At 53.7% G+C, this 15,303-nt stretch overlaps 1 protein-coding gene across 1 annotated transcript in view; it reads left to right on the forward strand.

Annotated features, from left to right (window-relative positions):
* TNS4 (tensin 4) overlaps positions 1 to 15,103 on the forward strand; it is a 24,218-nt gene extending 9,115 nt beyond the window's left edge. The window contains exons 4-14 of the mRNA XM_011998941.1: positions 3,446 to 3,869; positions 4,670 to 5,097; positions 7,149 to 7,235; positions 7,556 to 7,681; positions 9,801 to 9,893; positions 10,011 to 10,088; positions 11,409 to 11,477; positions 12,314 to 12,482; positions 13,516 to 13,584; positions 13,831 to 13,857; positions 14,464 to 15,103. Coding sequence (XP_011854331.1) covers positions 3,446 to 3,869; positions 4,670 to 5,097; positions 7,149 to 7,235; positions 7,556 to 7,681; positions 9,801 to 9,893; positions 10,011 to 10,088; positions 11,409 to 11,477; positions 12,314 to 12,482; positions 13,516 to 13,584; positions 13,831 to 13,857; positions 14,464 to 14,605 — 1,712 coding nt within the window. The 3' untranslated portion in view covers positions 14,606 to 15,103. The remainder of the gene's footprint in view (positions 1 to 3,445; positions 3,870 to 4,669; positions 5,098 to 7,148; positions 7,236 to 7,555; positions 7,682 to 9,800; positions 9,894 to 10,010; positions 10,089 to 11,408; positions 11,478 to 12,313; positions 12,483 to 13,515; positions 13,585 to 13,830; positions 13,858 to 14,463) is intronic.
* Positions 15,104 to 15,303: the final 200 nt, after the last annotated feature.

Raw genomic sequence — 15,303 nt, forward strand, 5'->3', positions numbered from 1 at the left:
AAAAAAAAAAAAAAAAAGAGTCCATGTAATGCATGATCCCAGTGTCTGGCTTTTGAAGGAAATAGTGGAAACCTCCTGTTACAGATGAGGAAACTGAGGCTCAGGGTGGGTGTGTGATGGCTCACAGTCACACAGCCAGGGAGAGACAGGTCAGGCCTCAAACCGCAGCCGTCTGGGCTCCGTAGGCCACTGTCCTTTCTCTCTTTCTAAAGTCTAGTCCTCTGCCCTCTGGGGCATCACAGAATCCATCAGGTTGGAGGCGGCCTGCAGGCTCCTCTTCTGAGACCCATCCTCCTGGGCGCTTCACAAACCTTCCCCAGGTTCCCTGCTCCTGCCTTCCTTTAAACTTGTCCTGGGCGCCCCCATCCCACAGGGAATGTGGTTCCTAAAGCAAACACCATGTCCCTTCCTTTATCCTCTCCAACGTCCCCCACCCCATCTTTGGAACAGGCCGCCACTTTCATTTTCCAGTAATTTCTGCCAGACAAGGCTGTTTACCAGCCCAAATGAAGGGGGTTTAATAACTGTCTCTCCACCCCTCACCTACATGCCCTCCCTCCACTCACCCGCCTGCCTGGGGCTGGTGCTGGCACCCACCCAGCACTGCTCAGACTTGCCCCACAGGCCAGTAAACAGCGACTACACCCCTGCGGTGGGTGGAGGCCCCCAGCCCCACCCCCCCCCAGCTACACCCACCTTGGGACAGCCACAGGAGGTGAGCACGGGGCTCCTCCCTCCCCTCCCACTCTCCTTACTCAGCGCCCCCAGCAAGGTCCCTGGTGGATGTTTAGATGACCCAGTGAATGGGGAGCCCAGAGCTTCACCAGGCCAAGAGATCCTCCCCAAAGCAGCCAAGCACCTTCTCACGGGGCAAGGCCTTGGGGCAGGGCTCATCCTGGAAGAAGCAGTCCCTAAACAGAGCTTAGCAACACTCCCTGGCTGTGCAGCATCGGATAACTCACTTCACCTTTCTGAGCCTTCCAGATTTCCCATCTGTTATATGGGCGTTAATAGCATTCCCTACTTCAATAGAGTTGTCACGAGGGTTAAAAGAGCTAATACAAGCAATGTGTTCGTAGTGGTCCCGGCACATTTGCACTCAGTAAAAACCAGTCTCTATGAAACATCGTTGTACACTAAGTGTTAGCTCCATCCCCACTCTTCTCCAAGCCTCAGTTTCCTCCTCTGTAAAAAATAATGCCTGCCCTGCTCAAGGGCTGGTACGAGGTTCAGAGGAGATTATGGGTATAAACACTATAAAGTCCTATAAAAATTGAAGTTGTGCTTTCCAGCCTTCCAGAAGAATCCAGCCCATTCCAAGATCTCTTTTCTTCCGGAGCCCACCATACAGTCCCCCAAAGAGTCTCACCTTGCAGTCATCTTTCTAAGCAGAGAGATCCCCAACCTTAGCCAGAAAGAGGGCTCCATTTGGCCAATACTGCCCCCAAAAAGCAGGCAGGTAGGAAAGGCTCCTCTCTCGAGCCTCACCATGGGCCGGGCTCCAGGCTATTGTATTTCATCCTCATCACAGCCTTGGAAGACTGGTTTCAGATCCTCACTTTGCAGATAAGGAAACAGAGGCTCAGAGAGGGTCGGAAAGTTACACAATGCCCTTGGCTGAAAAGCAGCAAAGCCAGGACTCACCCCAGGTTTGTTTTGCTACAAAGCCAGGCTCTTCCTCCACCCGCTGAGCAGCAAGCCCCGGTCAGCTGCCAGCCCTTGCTCATCTGATGTAACTCCCCACCCCCTCCGTGTGGCCCAAGCAGGCTCAGACAGAGGCAGTAACCGTGAGCAGGGCCAGATGGCCCTACCCTGGAGCGGGCTGGGGCAGGCTGGGGCTCCACAGTCATAACGGGGAGGAACAGTACATGTGCCAGGGCCCCAGGCAGGTGGGAGCTGAGGGTGCACGTTCTCCCCAATTTCCCCAGCCTCCATGCCAGGAAGCCAGAGGCAAGACTCACACTCTTCAGAAAAGAGCAGCTCATTAACCCCCACCTTCCTCCAGCTTTGCTGGAACAAGACCAAGGACAATTCCCCTCCCCCAGGTCAGGAGGAAAGGTGTTCATCCTCACCATAGGGAGAACCGCAGAGCAGCCCACTCCTAGGCTGACCTCGGGAGAGGAACAAGGCCTCAGAATCCCAAGAGTCCCGGGTGCCCTGACCAGGGAGTGGAAATGGCGCTGGAGCGAGTCGGCAGCCTGGGGTGTGTTGGGTGATCCCTGTGTACCAGTTACGATCCCCCGGGAGATCCATAGCTCAAGAATGCAGCAAGCCCTGCGCTCAGGGAGTGCCTGCTCCAAAGCAGGGTTCTCAAACTCCACTGCATATTCACATGCCCTGGGTGACCTCGCTAAAATGCAGATTATGTTTCCGTAGGGGTGGAGCCCAGGTGATATGGTCCTGCTGGGCCATTCATGGTCTACTGCACTCACCTGAAAAACTGGAAAACAAACAAAACTGAGGCCTGGGTTAACACCCTTGAGAGTTTAATCTAATTGGCAGGAGGCGCAGCCTGGGGTGAGTCTAGTGTGTAACCAAGCTTGGGAACCCCTGCTTTCTTTGCAGGTACAGAAATATCACTTCGTTTTTTTGTTGTTGTGTTTTTTTTTTTTTTTTTGGACATGGAGTTTCACTCTTGTCACCCAGGCTGGAGTGCAGTGGCACAATCTCAGCTCACTGCAACCTCTGCCTCCCCGGTTCAAGCGATTCTTGTGCCTCAGCCTCCCAAGTAGCTGGGATTACAGGCGCCCGGCTAATTTTTGTAGTTTTGGTAGAGATGGGGTTCGCCATGTTGGCCAGGCTGGTCTTGAACTGCTAACCTCCAGGTGATCCACCCGCCTCGGCCTCCCAAAGTGCTGGGATTCCAGATGTGAGCCACCGCGCCCAGCCTCAGAGAAACCACTTTCACACACCCTGAGTAGCAGAGGCATCAGAAAGTATCACTGGTACAACCCATCAAGTGGCCATTTCAACCTAGGAAAAGGGCACAGACAAAGGAGAGGGTTGCCCAATTTTTAAGCACCTGCTTTGTGCCAAGAACAGTGCTGTGCTGCCTGCACAAGTGTCACTTCATCCTTTTTGTAACAACAAGAGGCTGGATGCAGTTGCCCCACTTTACAGGTGTGGAAACTGAGACCCTGGGTGGTGAAGTCTTTTGGCCAAACTCTCTCAGAGAAAAAGTAGCAGAGCCAGATCTGAAGCCTGGGTCTGTCTCATTCCAAGGCCTCGGTCCTCTACGGCATCTCCTCACCCAAGAGAAGTTGTCACAGGAAGGGTGACTTTGGAACTGGGCCCTGAAGATGGAGTTGGGCTCTCCTCTCTGCGCCTTAGTTTCCTCATCTCTATAAAAGAGGGGACAGAATGGCCTTGAGGACGCTTCCAGCCTTTCTGTTCTATGAGTCCAGGCTCCTGCGTTTCACCAATGCTCTGCTTTTCTCCCCCAAAGACATAAAGTACATCGAGGTGACCTCCGCCAGATCAAGGTGCCATGATGGCCCCCAACGCTGCTCCAGCCCCTCTGTCACCCCACCCTTCGGCTCCCCTCGCAGTGGTGGCCTCCTCCTTTCCAGAGACGTCCCCCGAGAGACACGAAGCAGCAGTGAGAGTCTCATCTTCTCTGGGAACCAGGGCAGGGGGCACCAGCGCCCTCTGCCCCCCTCAGAGGGTCTCTCCCCTCAACCCCCAAATTCCCCCAGTATCTCAATCCCTTGCATGGGGAGCAAAGCCTTGAGCCCCCATGGCTTGGGCTCCCCACTGGTGGCTTCTCCAAGACTGGAGAAGCGGCTGGGAGGCCTGGCCCCACAGCGGGCCAGCAGGATCTCCGTGCTATCAGCCAGCCCAGCGTCTGATGTCAGCTACATGTTTGGAAGGTAGGTTCGGTAGCTTCTAACATTGCACACACATACACACACAGACATACACACGCACACATCCCCTAAAATCATTGAAAGGCACCCTACTCTGAGCAAAATCTGGGCATGCACCAAAACCAAAAGGGAATGCCCTGCCTGGGCATCGCTTACAATCATCCCAGGTCAATTCTCTATAGACCTCACAGCAGAACTGCAGGCACATGCACACCCATTCTGCCCCAGGAAGACCGAACCACAGGACTCTGCTTCCCACTCCACCTCCAAAGCCACTGGCCAAGGCAGTCCCTGGCACAGAGGCTGGGGATTCCACAGCCATGCCCACTGGCACAGGCCTCTGAGCTCGGGGAGAAGTCTGGCTGGATGGGAAGCTGGCCTCCTCCTGCAGCTGGGGAATTCCCTCTGCATCAGCCACGTTGTGGTCCAGCGTAGGTCCAGCCCATCTGCACGGCTCCTGGGAGTCATGGGGGCCTGGGGAGATCCTGATCCGACAGCTCAGTCAGAACGACCTGACTGGGAAGGCAGACGGAATGGGGGCCAGCCTATGCCCAAAGCCTGCAGGGGTCAGCTCATCGGCTACTTTAAATGACCAAAGACCCTACCATCCAGGGACATTTCTGTATCCTTACCATCCCTTAAGGATTAGGTGGGGGTGCACTTTGCTGTGGGCTGTACGGGGTGGGGTATGCAGTGTTCTATTTAGCCAAAGCCACGGGAACCCAGATCACCAGATCCAGAGCCTGGCTCTAGCCCCTGAGCCACCTGCTGCCCTAACAACCTGTCTGACTCTCCTGCTGCAGCAGCCAGTCCCTCCTGCACTCCAGCAACTCCAGTCATCAATCATCTTCCAGATCCTTGGAAAGTCCAGCCAGCTCTTCCTCCAGCCTCCACAGCCTTGGCTCAGTGTCCCTGTGTACGAGACCCAGTGACTTCCAGGCTCCCAGAAACCCCACCCTAACCATGGGCCAACCCAGAGCACCCCACTGTCCACCACTGGCCAAAGAACATGCCAGCAGCTGCCCCCCATCCATCACCAACTCCATGGTGGACATACCCATTGTGCTGATCAACGGCTGCCCAGAACCAGGGTCTTCTCCACCCCAGCGGAGCCCAGGACACCAGAGCTCTGTTCGACCTGGAGCTGCTTCTCCCAGCAACCAGGTCTGTCCAGGCACCAGGAGCCACAGCCAGACCCTGTCAGATGCCCCCTTCACCACATGCCCAGAGGGTACGTTGTAAACCAATATTTCAAGCAATGTAAGGTTTGGCTTGGGGGAATAGATAAAGTGCCAGTAGGTTTCTGCAACAGCCAGTCAACACATTTATTGAGCAACTATTGTGTGTCTGGTACTATGCCAGGTAGCGAGGACGCACAAAGGGACACAGTTTAGAAAGAGACAAACACAAATCCTCATGGTAGGGTAGGATAAATGTGGAGGTAAAGAGATATTCTCAATCATATGGGCCAAAGTAGAAGGAATGATTCTTTCAGTCTGGAGAATAGAGGAAGCGACATCCGAGCTGGATCTGTGAAGTGGATCAGAAGTTTGTGGCCAGAGAAGCAGAGGAAAGGCTTTCCCAGCAGAGAGAGCAGGGAGTCCACAGTCGGGAAGGTGTGGAAGCACATGGCATGTTCAGGAAATGCCGGAATGTTGGGTGCAGGTTCAGGTCATTGAGAGTAATTTGAAGCCAGATTGTGAAAGGCCTTCAATGCCAAACTAAAAAAAAAAAAAAAAGAAAGAAAAATGGAATTTGCCTTTTAAGCAATGGGGTACCATCAGTGAGCCTCACACAGAAAAGTGATGGGGTCAGAGGTGCACACTCAATGGATCACCCTGGCAGCTCAACGAATAGCAGGGGCCTGAACCGGGGTGGGGCAGTGGGGGTGGAGGAGAGAGGACAGAGCCAGGCGACCCTCAGGATGTGCTTGATGACTAACTTAAGGAGAGCAAGAGGGCGAGTCAGTTCTGACTCTGACGTTCATGGATGACGAGAACGCAGAGGGGGTGGATGGGGCAATAGAGACAATGCATTCCAGTTCAGACAGCTGAAAACCACAAAACAGCAAACAGCCTCCTTCCCGGAGTCTGAGACCACAGGCGTCCAAGGAGAACAAAATCAACCAGAATCTACGGCAGTAAACACAGAAGCTAAGCTCTAGCACCCTCTGGATGCCTCTCCCATGAGCAGAGTCCCCTGCCAACCCCCTGTTCCCCCTCCCTCGGCCATCGGAGGGCTTCTCAGCCCCCACTTGGCCATGACATTCACAGGCATCAAGGCAACTCTGGGGGAGTGGGGTGAAATGTTTACTATAGCCCACTGCTCACTCCCACTCACAAAGCCATGTGGAGGCAAGCAGGAGAAAATGACACTTCCAGCATGCCTTTGCATCTGCCCTGATCGATTTCCTAGGACGAATCAGTTGCAGATTTCAGTACCTTTTTTTAATGAGTTACTTGAGAGTAACTGGTCGCAACACTCCTTTTCAAGCCGCCAAGGTTGACAGCTACTGCTCTCTGCCTTAGGGACCCAGAGAAATGGCCATTTTGGCATCTCAAAGAGTACATTTACTTAGCCTAGTGATATTCCCATCCTGCTTTGGTCCCATAATATCACTAACTGTACCCCCCAGATCTTCTCAAATTCTGCAAAATATTCTCAAAACAACATTCATTTTAATTTCATAGGCAACTGGAACATTAAAGACCCTCAGAAGTTGTTTAGTCCACTTGGTTCCCTCTGAGCTTCGGTTATCCCATATCAGAGTCAAGACCCAGCCTCCCACCTCCCAGGGGCATGTTTTTCTGCCCGGATCTGCTATTTTCCTCTCCTTCACGTTTTCTGCCATTTTCTTTTCCAAGCTGAATATTCCCCTGAGGAATTCTTAGGATTATGAAGACGGAGGAGAATGTGATATCAAACAGGAAGCATCTGAGAATTCCTTGTTTATCTCTTATTTCAGTCCTCACCAGGGGACTCAACACTAGATTTGAGAAACCATTTCTCCTTAAACTAAGGTTGTATCTATTCATTTTTTTATTCATTACCAAGGATACAAGGGCACTTCTGAGTTCTAGATGCACCAAACCGTGGCATCCTTCTGTTTGATTTTCCCTCTCGTAGGCAGTTTGGAGATACAATGGAGTTAGGGTCTGGGATGGTGGTCGAATGAGACCTTGGAGCAATAGAATAGGGAAGGGTCTCCAGCCTTCTCTGGTGAACATCCCTCAGCTCCCATCTGTCCAGCCTACAGGGTCCCCCTTCTCTGTCTGTCTCCAGGTCCCACCAGGGACATGCAGCCCACCATGAAGTTCGTGATGGACACATCTAAATACTGGTTTAAGCCAAACATCACCCGAGAGCAAGGTAAAAGGAAGCATGAGCGACCCCAGAATCGGATCTGGGTCTTGCACTTTGCATCAGGCAGGGCCCTGGGTTACAGTTAAGCAATGGCAAATAGTGGGTCCAGGGAAGCAGGGGAGGGGGATGTCCTGCTGACCTCATAACCTCCCAAGGAAGTAGGAACCACAGCAAGAGTGGTGGAGATTTGACAGTAGAAAGAACTTCCTGGGGACAAAAGGTGACTCTGTAACATCTGCTCTGTTACGGGGGACAGAGGGGGACAGAGGGGGACAGAGGGTGTCCAGGTGGGGCGGTGTCCATCTCTGACTCAAGGATTGTTCCAGCAATCGAGCTGCTGAGGAAGGAGGAGCCAGGGGCTTTTGTCATAAGGGACAGCTCTTCATACCGAGGCTCCTTCGGCCTGGCCCTGAAGGTCCAGGAGGTTCCCCCATCTGCCCAGAATCGACCAGGTATGCATCTGTCTCTGTGCTCGCTCAAAGTCTCACGGAGGCAGCGGGGTGTGGTGGCTTCCAGTCCTGGCTCTGGCATTAGCTTTCAGGGTGACATGGCACCAGTCTTAAAACAGCACCTAGGAGAAGTGTCCACTCCAGTACTCTCTCCAATGCCCTCCAGCCCCAAGGCACCCTGAAAACTGCCTTTCACAGCAAGCCTGAGTGCTTCTGCCTTCCCGAGCCCCGCCCCCAGTTCCCTGCTTTTTCCTCCCGGTGGGAGAGAAGGAGGAGGGTCCCAGCCCCCCTCTAGGCTGCTCTCTTTGGAGTCAAACTGGATTCATTTCCAGGGAACCTAATGTGTGATTATATGCGTAGCTAGCTTATCTCACGGGTGATAGCTTACCACGTGTGTGTATGAGCTCAGCACACGTGTGTGTGATAGCTCTTATCACATGCTTTCCTGTGGTCTCCCACGCTCATTTGATAGCAAACATCCACAGGGCATCCGCCACACACCAGGCACTGTGTGAGGCTGCAGGGATACAGAGGAATCAGACCCAGACGCCACCTCACCAGGGAGACAGACGAAAACATGATTACAACGCAAAGTACCTGGGTCATAGGCCTCACTCAAACCCCAGGATTGCACCTTCTTATTTAATGGATGAGGTAATGGAGGCTCCCAGAGTTACTTAATGACCCCAGAGCAATTAAGTGATAAAGGGAGGATGAAACACCCAGCCTTGTGTTCTTGACAGTACGCCTCACTGTCACAATAAGAAAGTGACCTCTGAGGAGGGTGTTGCTTCTAAAGGACACCTTGCAAGAGGCAATGAACCCAGACTGAGGAGAACGCTGTGGATTGGCGGAAAGGAGTCAGAAGGTCATTGTTCGCCTCCCCCAGCCCCCCGCCCCCCTGCCACGCCCAGGGCCAGCGTGGCTCCAGCAAAGATGACCTGGTGGGCAGGAGGAGACAGAAACCAGAGCAAAGAGTCAACATTTATCTATACAATAATTAAGAAGTGTCCTTGCCAGGCACAGTGGCTCACGCTAGTAATCCTAGCACTTTGGGAGGCCGAGGCAGGATGATTGCTTGAGCCCAGGAGTCTGAGACCAGCTTGAGCAACATAGCAAAACCCTGTCTCTACAAAAATTACCCAGGTGTGGTGGAGCACACCTGTAGTCCCAGGTTCTTGGGAGGCTGAAGCAGGAGAATTGCTTGAACCCAGGAGGTCTTTGAGGCTGCAGTGAGCCATGATCACACCACTGCACTCCTGCCTGGACCAAAGAATAAGACCCTGTCTAAAAAAATAATAATAAATTTAAAAAAAAAGTTCCCTAGGCCTCTCTGTGTCTCACACCTGTAATCCCAACATTTTGAGAGGCCCAGGCAGGAGAACCGCTTGAGCTCAGGAGGTGAGACCAGCCTGAGCAAAACAGTGAGACCTTGTCTCTACAGAAGAATTAGCCAGACCGTAGTGGGGCACACCTGTAGTCCCAGCTACTCAGGAAGCTGAGGTGGGAGGATTCCTTAAGCCCAGGAGGTTGAGGCAAATAAGCTAAGATCACGCCACTGCACTTCCAGCCTGAGAGACAGAGCAGGACAATGTCTAACAACAACAAAAAAATCCCTGGTAACTCTTGAGCAACAGAAAGGTTTCCCCACCCCACCCCCAAAAAAAGAAGAAGAGAAAGGTTTTCTGAAGAGGGTGTGGCTGGAGTCATTGAGCAGATGTGTTGGCACCTCCTCTGTGGGAGTGAGAGGCAGGGGGATGGACAAGGTGGCATTTTTTTTTTTTTCCGGTGAGACGGAGTCTCACTCTGTCACCCAGGCTGGAGTGCAGTGACACAATCTTGGCTCACTGCAACCTCTGCCTCCCAGGTTCAAGCGATTCTCCTGCCTCAGCCTCCCGAGTAGCTGGGACTACAGGCGTGTGAAACACGCCCGGCTTTTTTTTTTTTTAATCTTTAATAGAGACGGGGTTTTACCACGTCAGTCAGGCTGATCTCGAACTCCTGACCTCAAGTGACCCACCCGCCTCAGCCCCCCAAAGTGCTGGGATTATAGGCGTGAGCCACTGCGCCCAGCCACAAGGTGGAATTCTATCCGAATGCACTTTCTTCTTTCTCTATCCAGGCGAGGACAGCAATGACCTTATTCGACACTTCCTCATCGAGTCTTCTGCCAAAGGAGTGCATCTCAAAGGAGCCGATGAGGAGCCCTACTTTGGTGAGATTCCCCAGCCTCCAGGCTCCCCAGGGATAGGGGCCCAGCGAAGTCTCTGTTCTGAACTGTGGGGTGGGCTAGGGAAGCTCTACTCATGCAGGGCTGCTTGCTTCCTTTCAGGGAGCCTCTCTGCCTTCGTGTGCCAGCATTCCATCATGGCCCTGGCCCTGCCCTGCAAACTCACCATCCCGCAGAGAGGTGGGTCTGGGCCCCAAAGAGGGAATGCCAAGGTGGGGGACCTGTTTGTTCTCACTAGAAATGGGGTTCGTTTCTACCTTGTTGGTGGATTATTTTAGTGTCACGGTTAAAATTGCGTGTACTGGAGTCATTCAACATCTCCACCTCCTAGCTATGAAAATTTAAGAATGTTGACCTCTCTGAGCCTCAGTTTCCTCATCTATAAAATGGGGACAATCATCATGGTACCCACTTATAGGATTGCTGTGCAGACTAAATGAGATAGCTCAGGCAAGGCTCTTAGCGCAATGCCTGGCATAGAATGGATGTTGGATAAATAGCAGCCTGCTTTGAGAGGATGAAAGAGCCTAAATCAAATAGTTTGGAGAGGTTTTCTTTTTCTGGGTCCAATATTTGTTGAGCACTCACTCACCCATTCATGCTTCACTACAAGTTTGTGAAGCAGACTTTGCTGTTATCATCCCCATTTCACAGATAAGAAAATAAGGGCTGGGCACGGTGACTCACGCCTGTAATCCCAGCACTTTGGGAAGCCGAGGCAGGGGGATCACTTAAGGTCAGGAGTTCGAGACCAGCCTGACCAACATGGTGAAACTCCGTCTCTACTAAAAATACAAAAAATTAGCCGGACGTAATGGTGGGTGGCTGTAATCCCAGCTACTTGGGAAGCTGAGGCAGGAGAATCACTTGAGCCCAGGAGGCAGAGGTTGCAGTGAGCCAAAATCACGCCACTGCACTCTAGCCTGGGCAACAGAGCGAGACTTCATCAAAAAAAAAAAAGAAAGAAAGAAAGAGCAAGGAAGGGAAGGGAAGGGAAGGATTCGGTTCTAGATGTTAAGTAATTTGCCCAAAGGCCCGCAGAGTCAGACCTTGAACTCAGATCAGCATGCCCTATCCAGAGCGTACAGCCAGGTAGGGGGACAGCTCAGATGGAACAGAGCATCTCAAAGGTATGCACGAGAACCTCGAGAAGGGCATCGGCGCAGGGGAGTCCCAGAGGAGCGTTGGTGAGAGCCAACAGGGTCCAAAAGAAGTGAGGAGGTCAGGGGCCTGTGAGGACAAGATCATGGCAGCCATCTAAGAGGTAGGGGGGCGAGGAGGGGAAGAAGAGATCAAAAGGGTTGCAAACTAAGCATTTAGGGAGCCCAAAGTGGCCTGTTTGCCTAATTACGGTAATCACACCTGGTTTGAGTCACTTCCTGGAGATGGGGGTGGAGGTGGGAGATCTTCAAAGGGATTCATGAGGCCTGTTCCCGTGAGAGGGGTCCATTCACTCCACCCCCGCCCCTTTGGGGGGCCTGTTTCTTTGCCTTGGCTCAGAACTGGGAGGTGCAGATGGGGCCTCGGACTCTACAGACAGCCCAGCCTCCTGCCAGAGGAAATCTGCAGGTGAGTGGTACAGGACAGGAGATGCCAAGCTTGGCTGTGCCCCAAGAGGGCACCTCCTGACCCTGCCCATACGCACGCATGCACGCACACACGCATACACGCACAGGCCCACACGTGTTTCCCATCTCAGCTTCATTTGTGCATCTTTAACAAGGTGCCACCCCCCCCTCCCCCGTCACCCCTGTAAAACAAGATGAGAGGCCAGCAGGGAAGTGGGGTGGGGTTGGGGGTGGTGGGGTGGCAGAACTTGCAGTCTCTCCGGCACGCACACGGGCACGTGCACATGTGCTAGAGTCTCTCTGGGTCTGAGGAGCCTGCCCTGGCGGTGTTTCCAGGTTTGGGATCCTCTATGGGGTGTCAGGTCTGAGTCCTCTAGCCCTCACCAGGGAAAAGGTCCCTGACCCACACTCCCAGAGGCCAGCACACATCAGCACTTGTCTCAGTGACAGCTCCTGCTCTATGCCCGGAGCACGAACGGCTTCCCTCCCCATTCTTGTCTTCTGTCCCTTCTGTCGCCAATGAACCAAGACCTTGAGGGTAGAGGTGTGGGGAGGAGGGCAGTCGTTAAGTGTGGACAGAAGGATGTTTTCCTGGGCACCCCTACACACAGGGCAACTTCCCCTCCCCTGCCCCATGCTGGAGGGCCAGGAGCCAGGGCGATGCAAAGCCACAGAAGATCCCAAAGCCCTCTGGGGTTGGCCTCAGACTGTGATCACCCACACACCCACTTCCTGTTGGGTGGCTCTAAGAGGAGCTCCACTGGATTCCTGAACAGGAGACTCACCCCCTCCCCTGGGCCTGGGTCAGTGGCCCAGCACAGTGTCTGCCTCCCACAGGCTGCCACACCCTGTACCTGAGCTCAGTGAGCGTGGAGACCCTGACCGGAGCCCTGGCCGTGCAGAAGGCCATCTCCACCACCTTTGAGAGGGACGTCCTCCCCACACCCACCGTGGTCCACTTCAAAGTCACAGAGCAGGGCATCACCCTGACGGATGTCCAGAGGAAGTAAGGGCCTTCCCTTGCCCTAGGGCTGCAGGGCTGGCGGCGTAGAGCTGGAGGGGATAGCTGAGACAGTCACGGATCAGGGATGAAGGTCAAGTTTAGGGTCCTGGATGACCCAGCGGGGCCAGTGATGTGCTGAGTGACTCCAGGCAACTTCCCTGCCTCCTCCAGGCCTCAATCCACTGCCAAAGCCCCAGTTTATCGTGACTGATGAAAATGGAGTTAACGGAGGCCGGGCGTGGTGGTTCATGCTTGTAATCCCAGCACTTTGGGAGGCCGAGGCGGGTGGATCACCTGAGGTCAGGAGTTCGAGACCAGCCTGGTCAACATGGTGAAACCTCGTCTCTACTAAATATACAAAATTAGCCGGGTGTGGTGGCGCACACCTGTAATCCCAGCTACTTGGGAGGCTGAGGCAGGAGAATCGCTTGAACCCAGGAGGCGGAGGGTGCCGTGAGCTGAGATCGCCCCACTGCACTCCAGCCTGGGTGACAGAGTGAAACACCACCTCAAAAAAAAAAAAAAAAAAAAAAGAAGGAAAATGGAGTTAACTAGTATTCATGGGTGCTGATGATGTCTGCGCCCATTGATGGAACATCTTCCCTAGGCCAGACTCTGGCTGACATTGGGACCCGGAGAGAAATGAGATCGTCCCTTCCCCAGGCTCGGGATCTCACAGTCTAACAGGAGCCTGATCCAGGGCTGAGCACTTCACAGGGAGAAACAAGAGATGACCAAGATGTAATTCGTGTCCTCAAAAAGTTAGGGGACCAAAAAAAAGTTAAATGGCATGGTAGGGGTATGAAAGAAAACCCCAGAGTATAAGACACAGGCAGACAAGTCCCATGAGAGGAGAGAGGCAGGAGCAGGGCACCAGGACCCCCCAGTGGGAAAAGCCGTAGCGGTCGTCGAGGTCTAACCCAGAGACTTCTTGGAGGACAGGGCACCTGAGCTTGGGGGGAACAAGAGATGCTGGAGGCAGGGTGACACTGGGACAGGTTCTCATCGCTTCCCTTCTCTCCCCACCACCTCCTAGGGTGTTTTTCCGGCGCCATTACCCCCTCACTACCCTCCGCTTCTGTGGTATGGACCCTGAGCAACGGAAGTAAGTTCAAGGCTGGGCCAAACTAAGAAGGCCGTCCAGGGCCCAGCTGCCCACCAAGGTGTCCTGACGACTCTGGGACTGGGATCCCAGAGGGAGCCTGTGAACCTCAAGGGGTCAGGGTGACAGAATGAGGGTAGGGTGGGGTGTGCTGGGGCAGGGACACAGCTGGCCAGTCCTGCGGCTCCTTCAGGGTTCTGTGGCATGGAGCAAAGCCTCATTACTCGGTATCGTGTTCTTTTCCTACAGGTGGCAGAAGTACTGCAAGCCCTCCTGGTAAGGCCTTCCTGTCTACTCTGTTACCAAAGAGGGGTCCCTGTCTCAGGGCCCCAAACCCAACATGGGGAGGGAACTAGAGAAGGAAAGAGGCCCCATTCTGACTTTAATAGTCCAAGGTGTTGATGAGGGCACAGGCCCTGGTCCTCAGGGAGCTCGCATCTGATGGGAAAGACTTTCACTGCCCTCAGAGCCTCTGGGCTGATAGAGGCGACATGAGCCTGGGAGCCCTCAATCTTCTGCAAGAGGTACAGGCTCTAACTTCAGGGAGCCTCAAGCTATTGGAATGTCCCAGTCTGATGATCAAGATGCATCTTTGCCCTCAGGGAGCTTCCACTCTAATGGGGAATGCACAGGTCCTGTCCTCAAGGAGCCCCCACTCAAAACAAACGAAACCCAGAGCTTGAACTTGGAAATCTCCCAGTCTGACAGGAGAGGCACCTTCTTTCTCAGGGAGCCCCATCTTAAGGAGGTGCTGGAGCCAATTGGCTAAGGGAGGGGCAGGGAGGAATGAGGTGCAGGCTGAGGGCCCCCCACCACCCCATTCCCACCAGCCTGATGCCTCCCTGGGTCCCACCCCTCACTCAGACTGCCCTTCCCCACCAGGATCTTTGGGTTTGTGGCCAAGAGCCAGACAGAGCCTCAGGAGAACGTGTGCCACCTATTTGCGGAGTATGACACAGTCCAGCCAGCCTCGCAGGTCATCAGCCTGGTGACTGCTCTGCTGCAGGATGCAGAAAGGATGTAGGGGAGAGACTGCCTGTGCACCTTCCCAACACCTCCAGGGACTCACCAAGGAGCCCCCCTCCACCCCCTGAATGGGTGTGGCTTGTGGCCATATTGACAGACCAATCTGTGGGACTAGGGGGATTGGTATAAAGTTGACACCCTTGAACCTGCTATGGCCTTCAGCAGTCACCATCATCCAGACCCCCCAGGCCTCAGTTTCCTCAACCACAGAAGGAGACCAATAGACAAGATCAGCTGTTCTCAGATGCTGGTGGGCATTTGAACACCCTCCTGCATGATTCTGGAGCATGCCCACATCTGAAGACCCCTGCATGAAAATAACCTCCAAGAACCCTCTGACCCCATCGACCTGGGCTCTGCCAACACAATAGTCTGAGCGAGAGACCTGCAGCCCCTGTTTCAGGTGCCTGGCGTTGACCCACGGGGTATCTGGCTTGCAGCCAGTGATGTTCAAGGATTGACTACAAAACGGGAATGGATAGACTCTATTTCCTTCCATATCTGTTCCTCTGTTCCTTTTCCCACTTTCTAGGTGGCTTTTTGGGTCCACCCAGCCAGGATGCTGCAGGCCAAGCTGGGTATGGTATTTCAGGCAGCTCAGCAGGGGGAACTTGCCCCCTTGGTCAGAGGAGACCCAGCTGTCCTGCACCCCCTTGCCGATGAGTATCACCCCATCTTTTCTTTCCACTTCTTTTT

The sequence above is a fragment of the Mandrillus leucophaeus genome, unplaced genomic scaffold, assembly GCF_000951045.1.
Source record: "Mandrillus leucophaeus isolate KB7577 unplaced genomic scaffold, Mleu.le_1.0 Scaffold58, whole genome shotgun sequence".
In the NCBI taxonomy this organism is placed as follows: Eukaryota; Metazoa; Chordata; class Mammalia; order Primates; family Cercopithecidae; genus Mandrillus; species Mandrillus leucophaeus.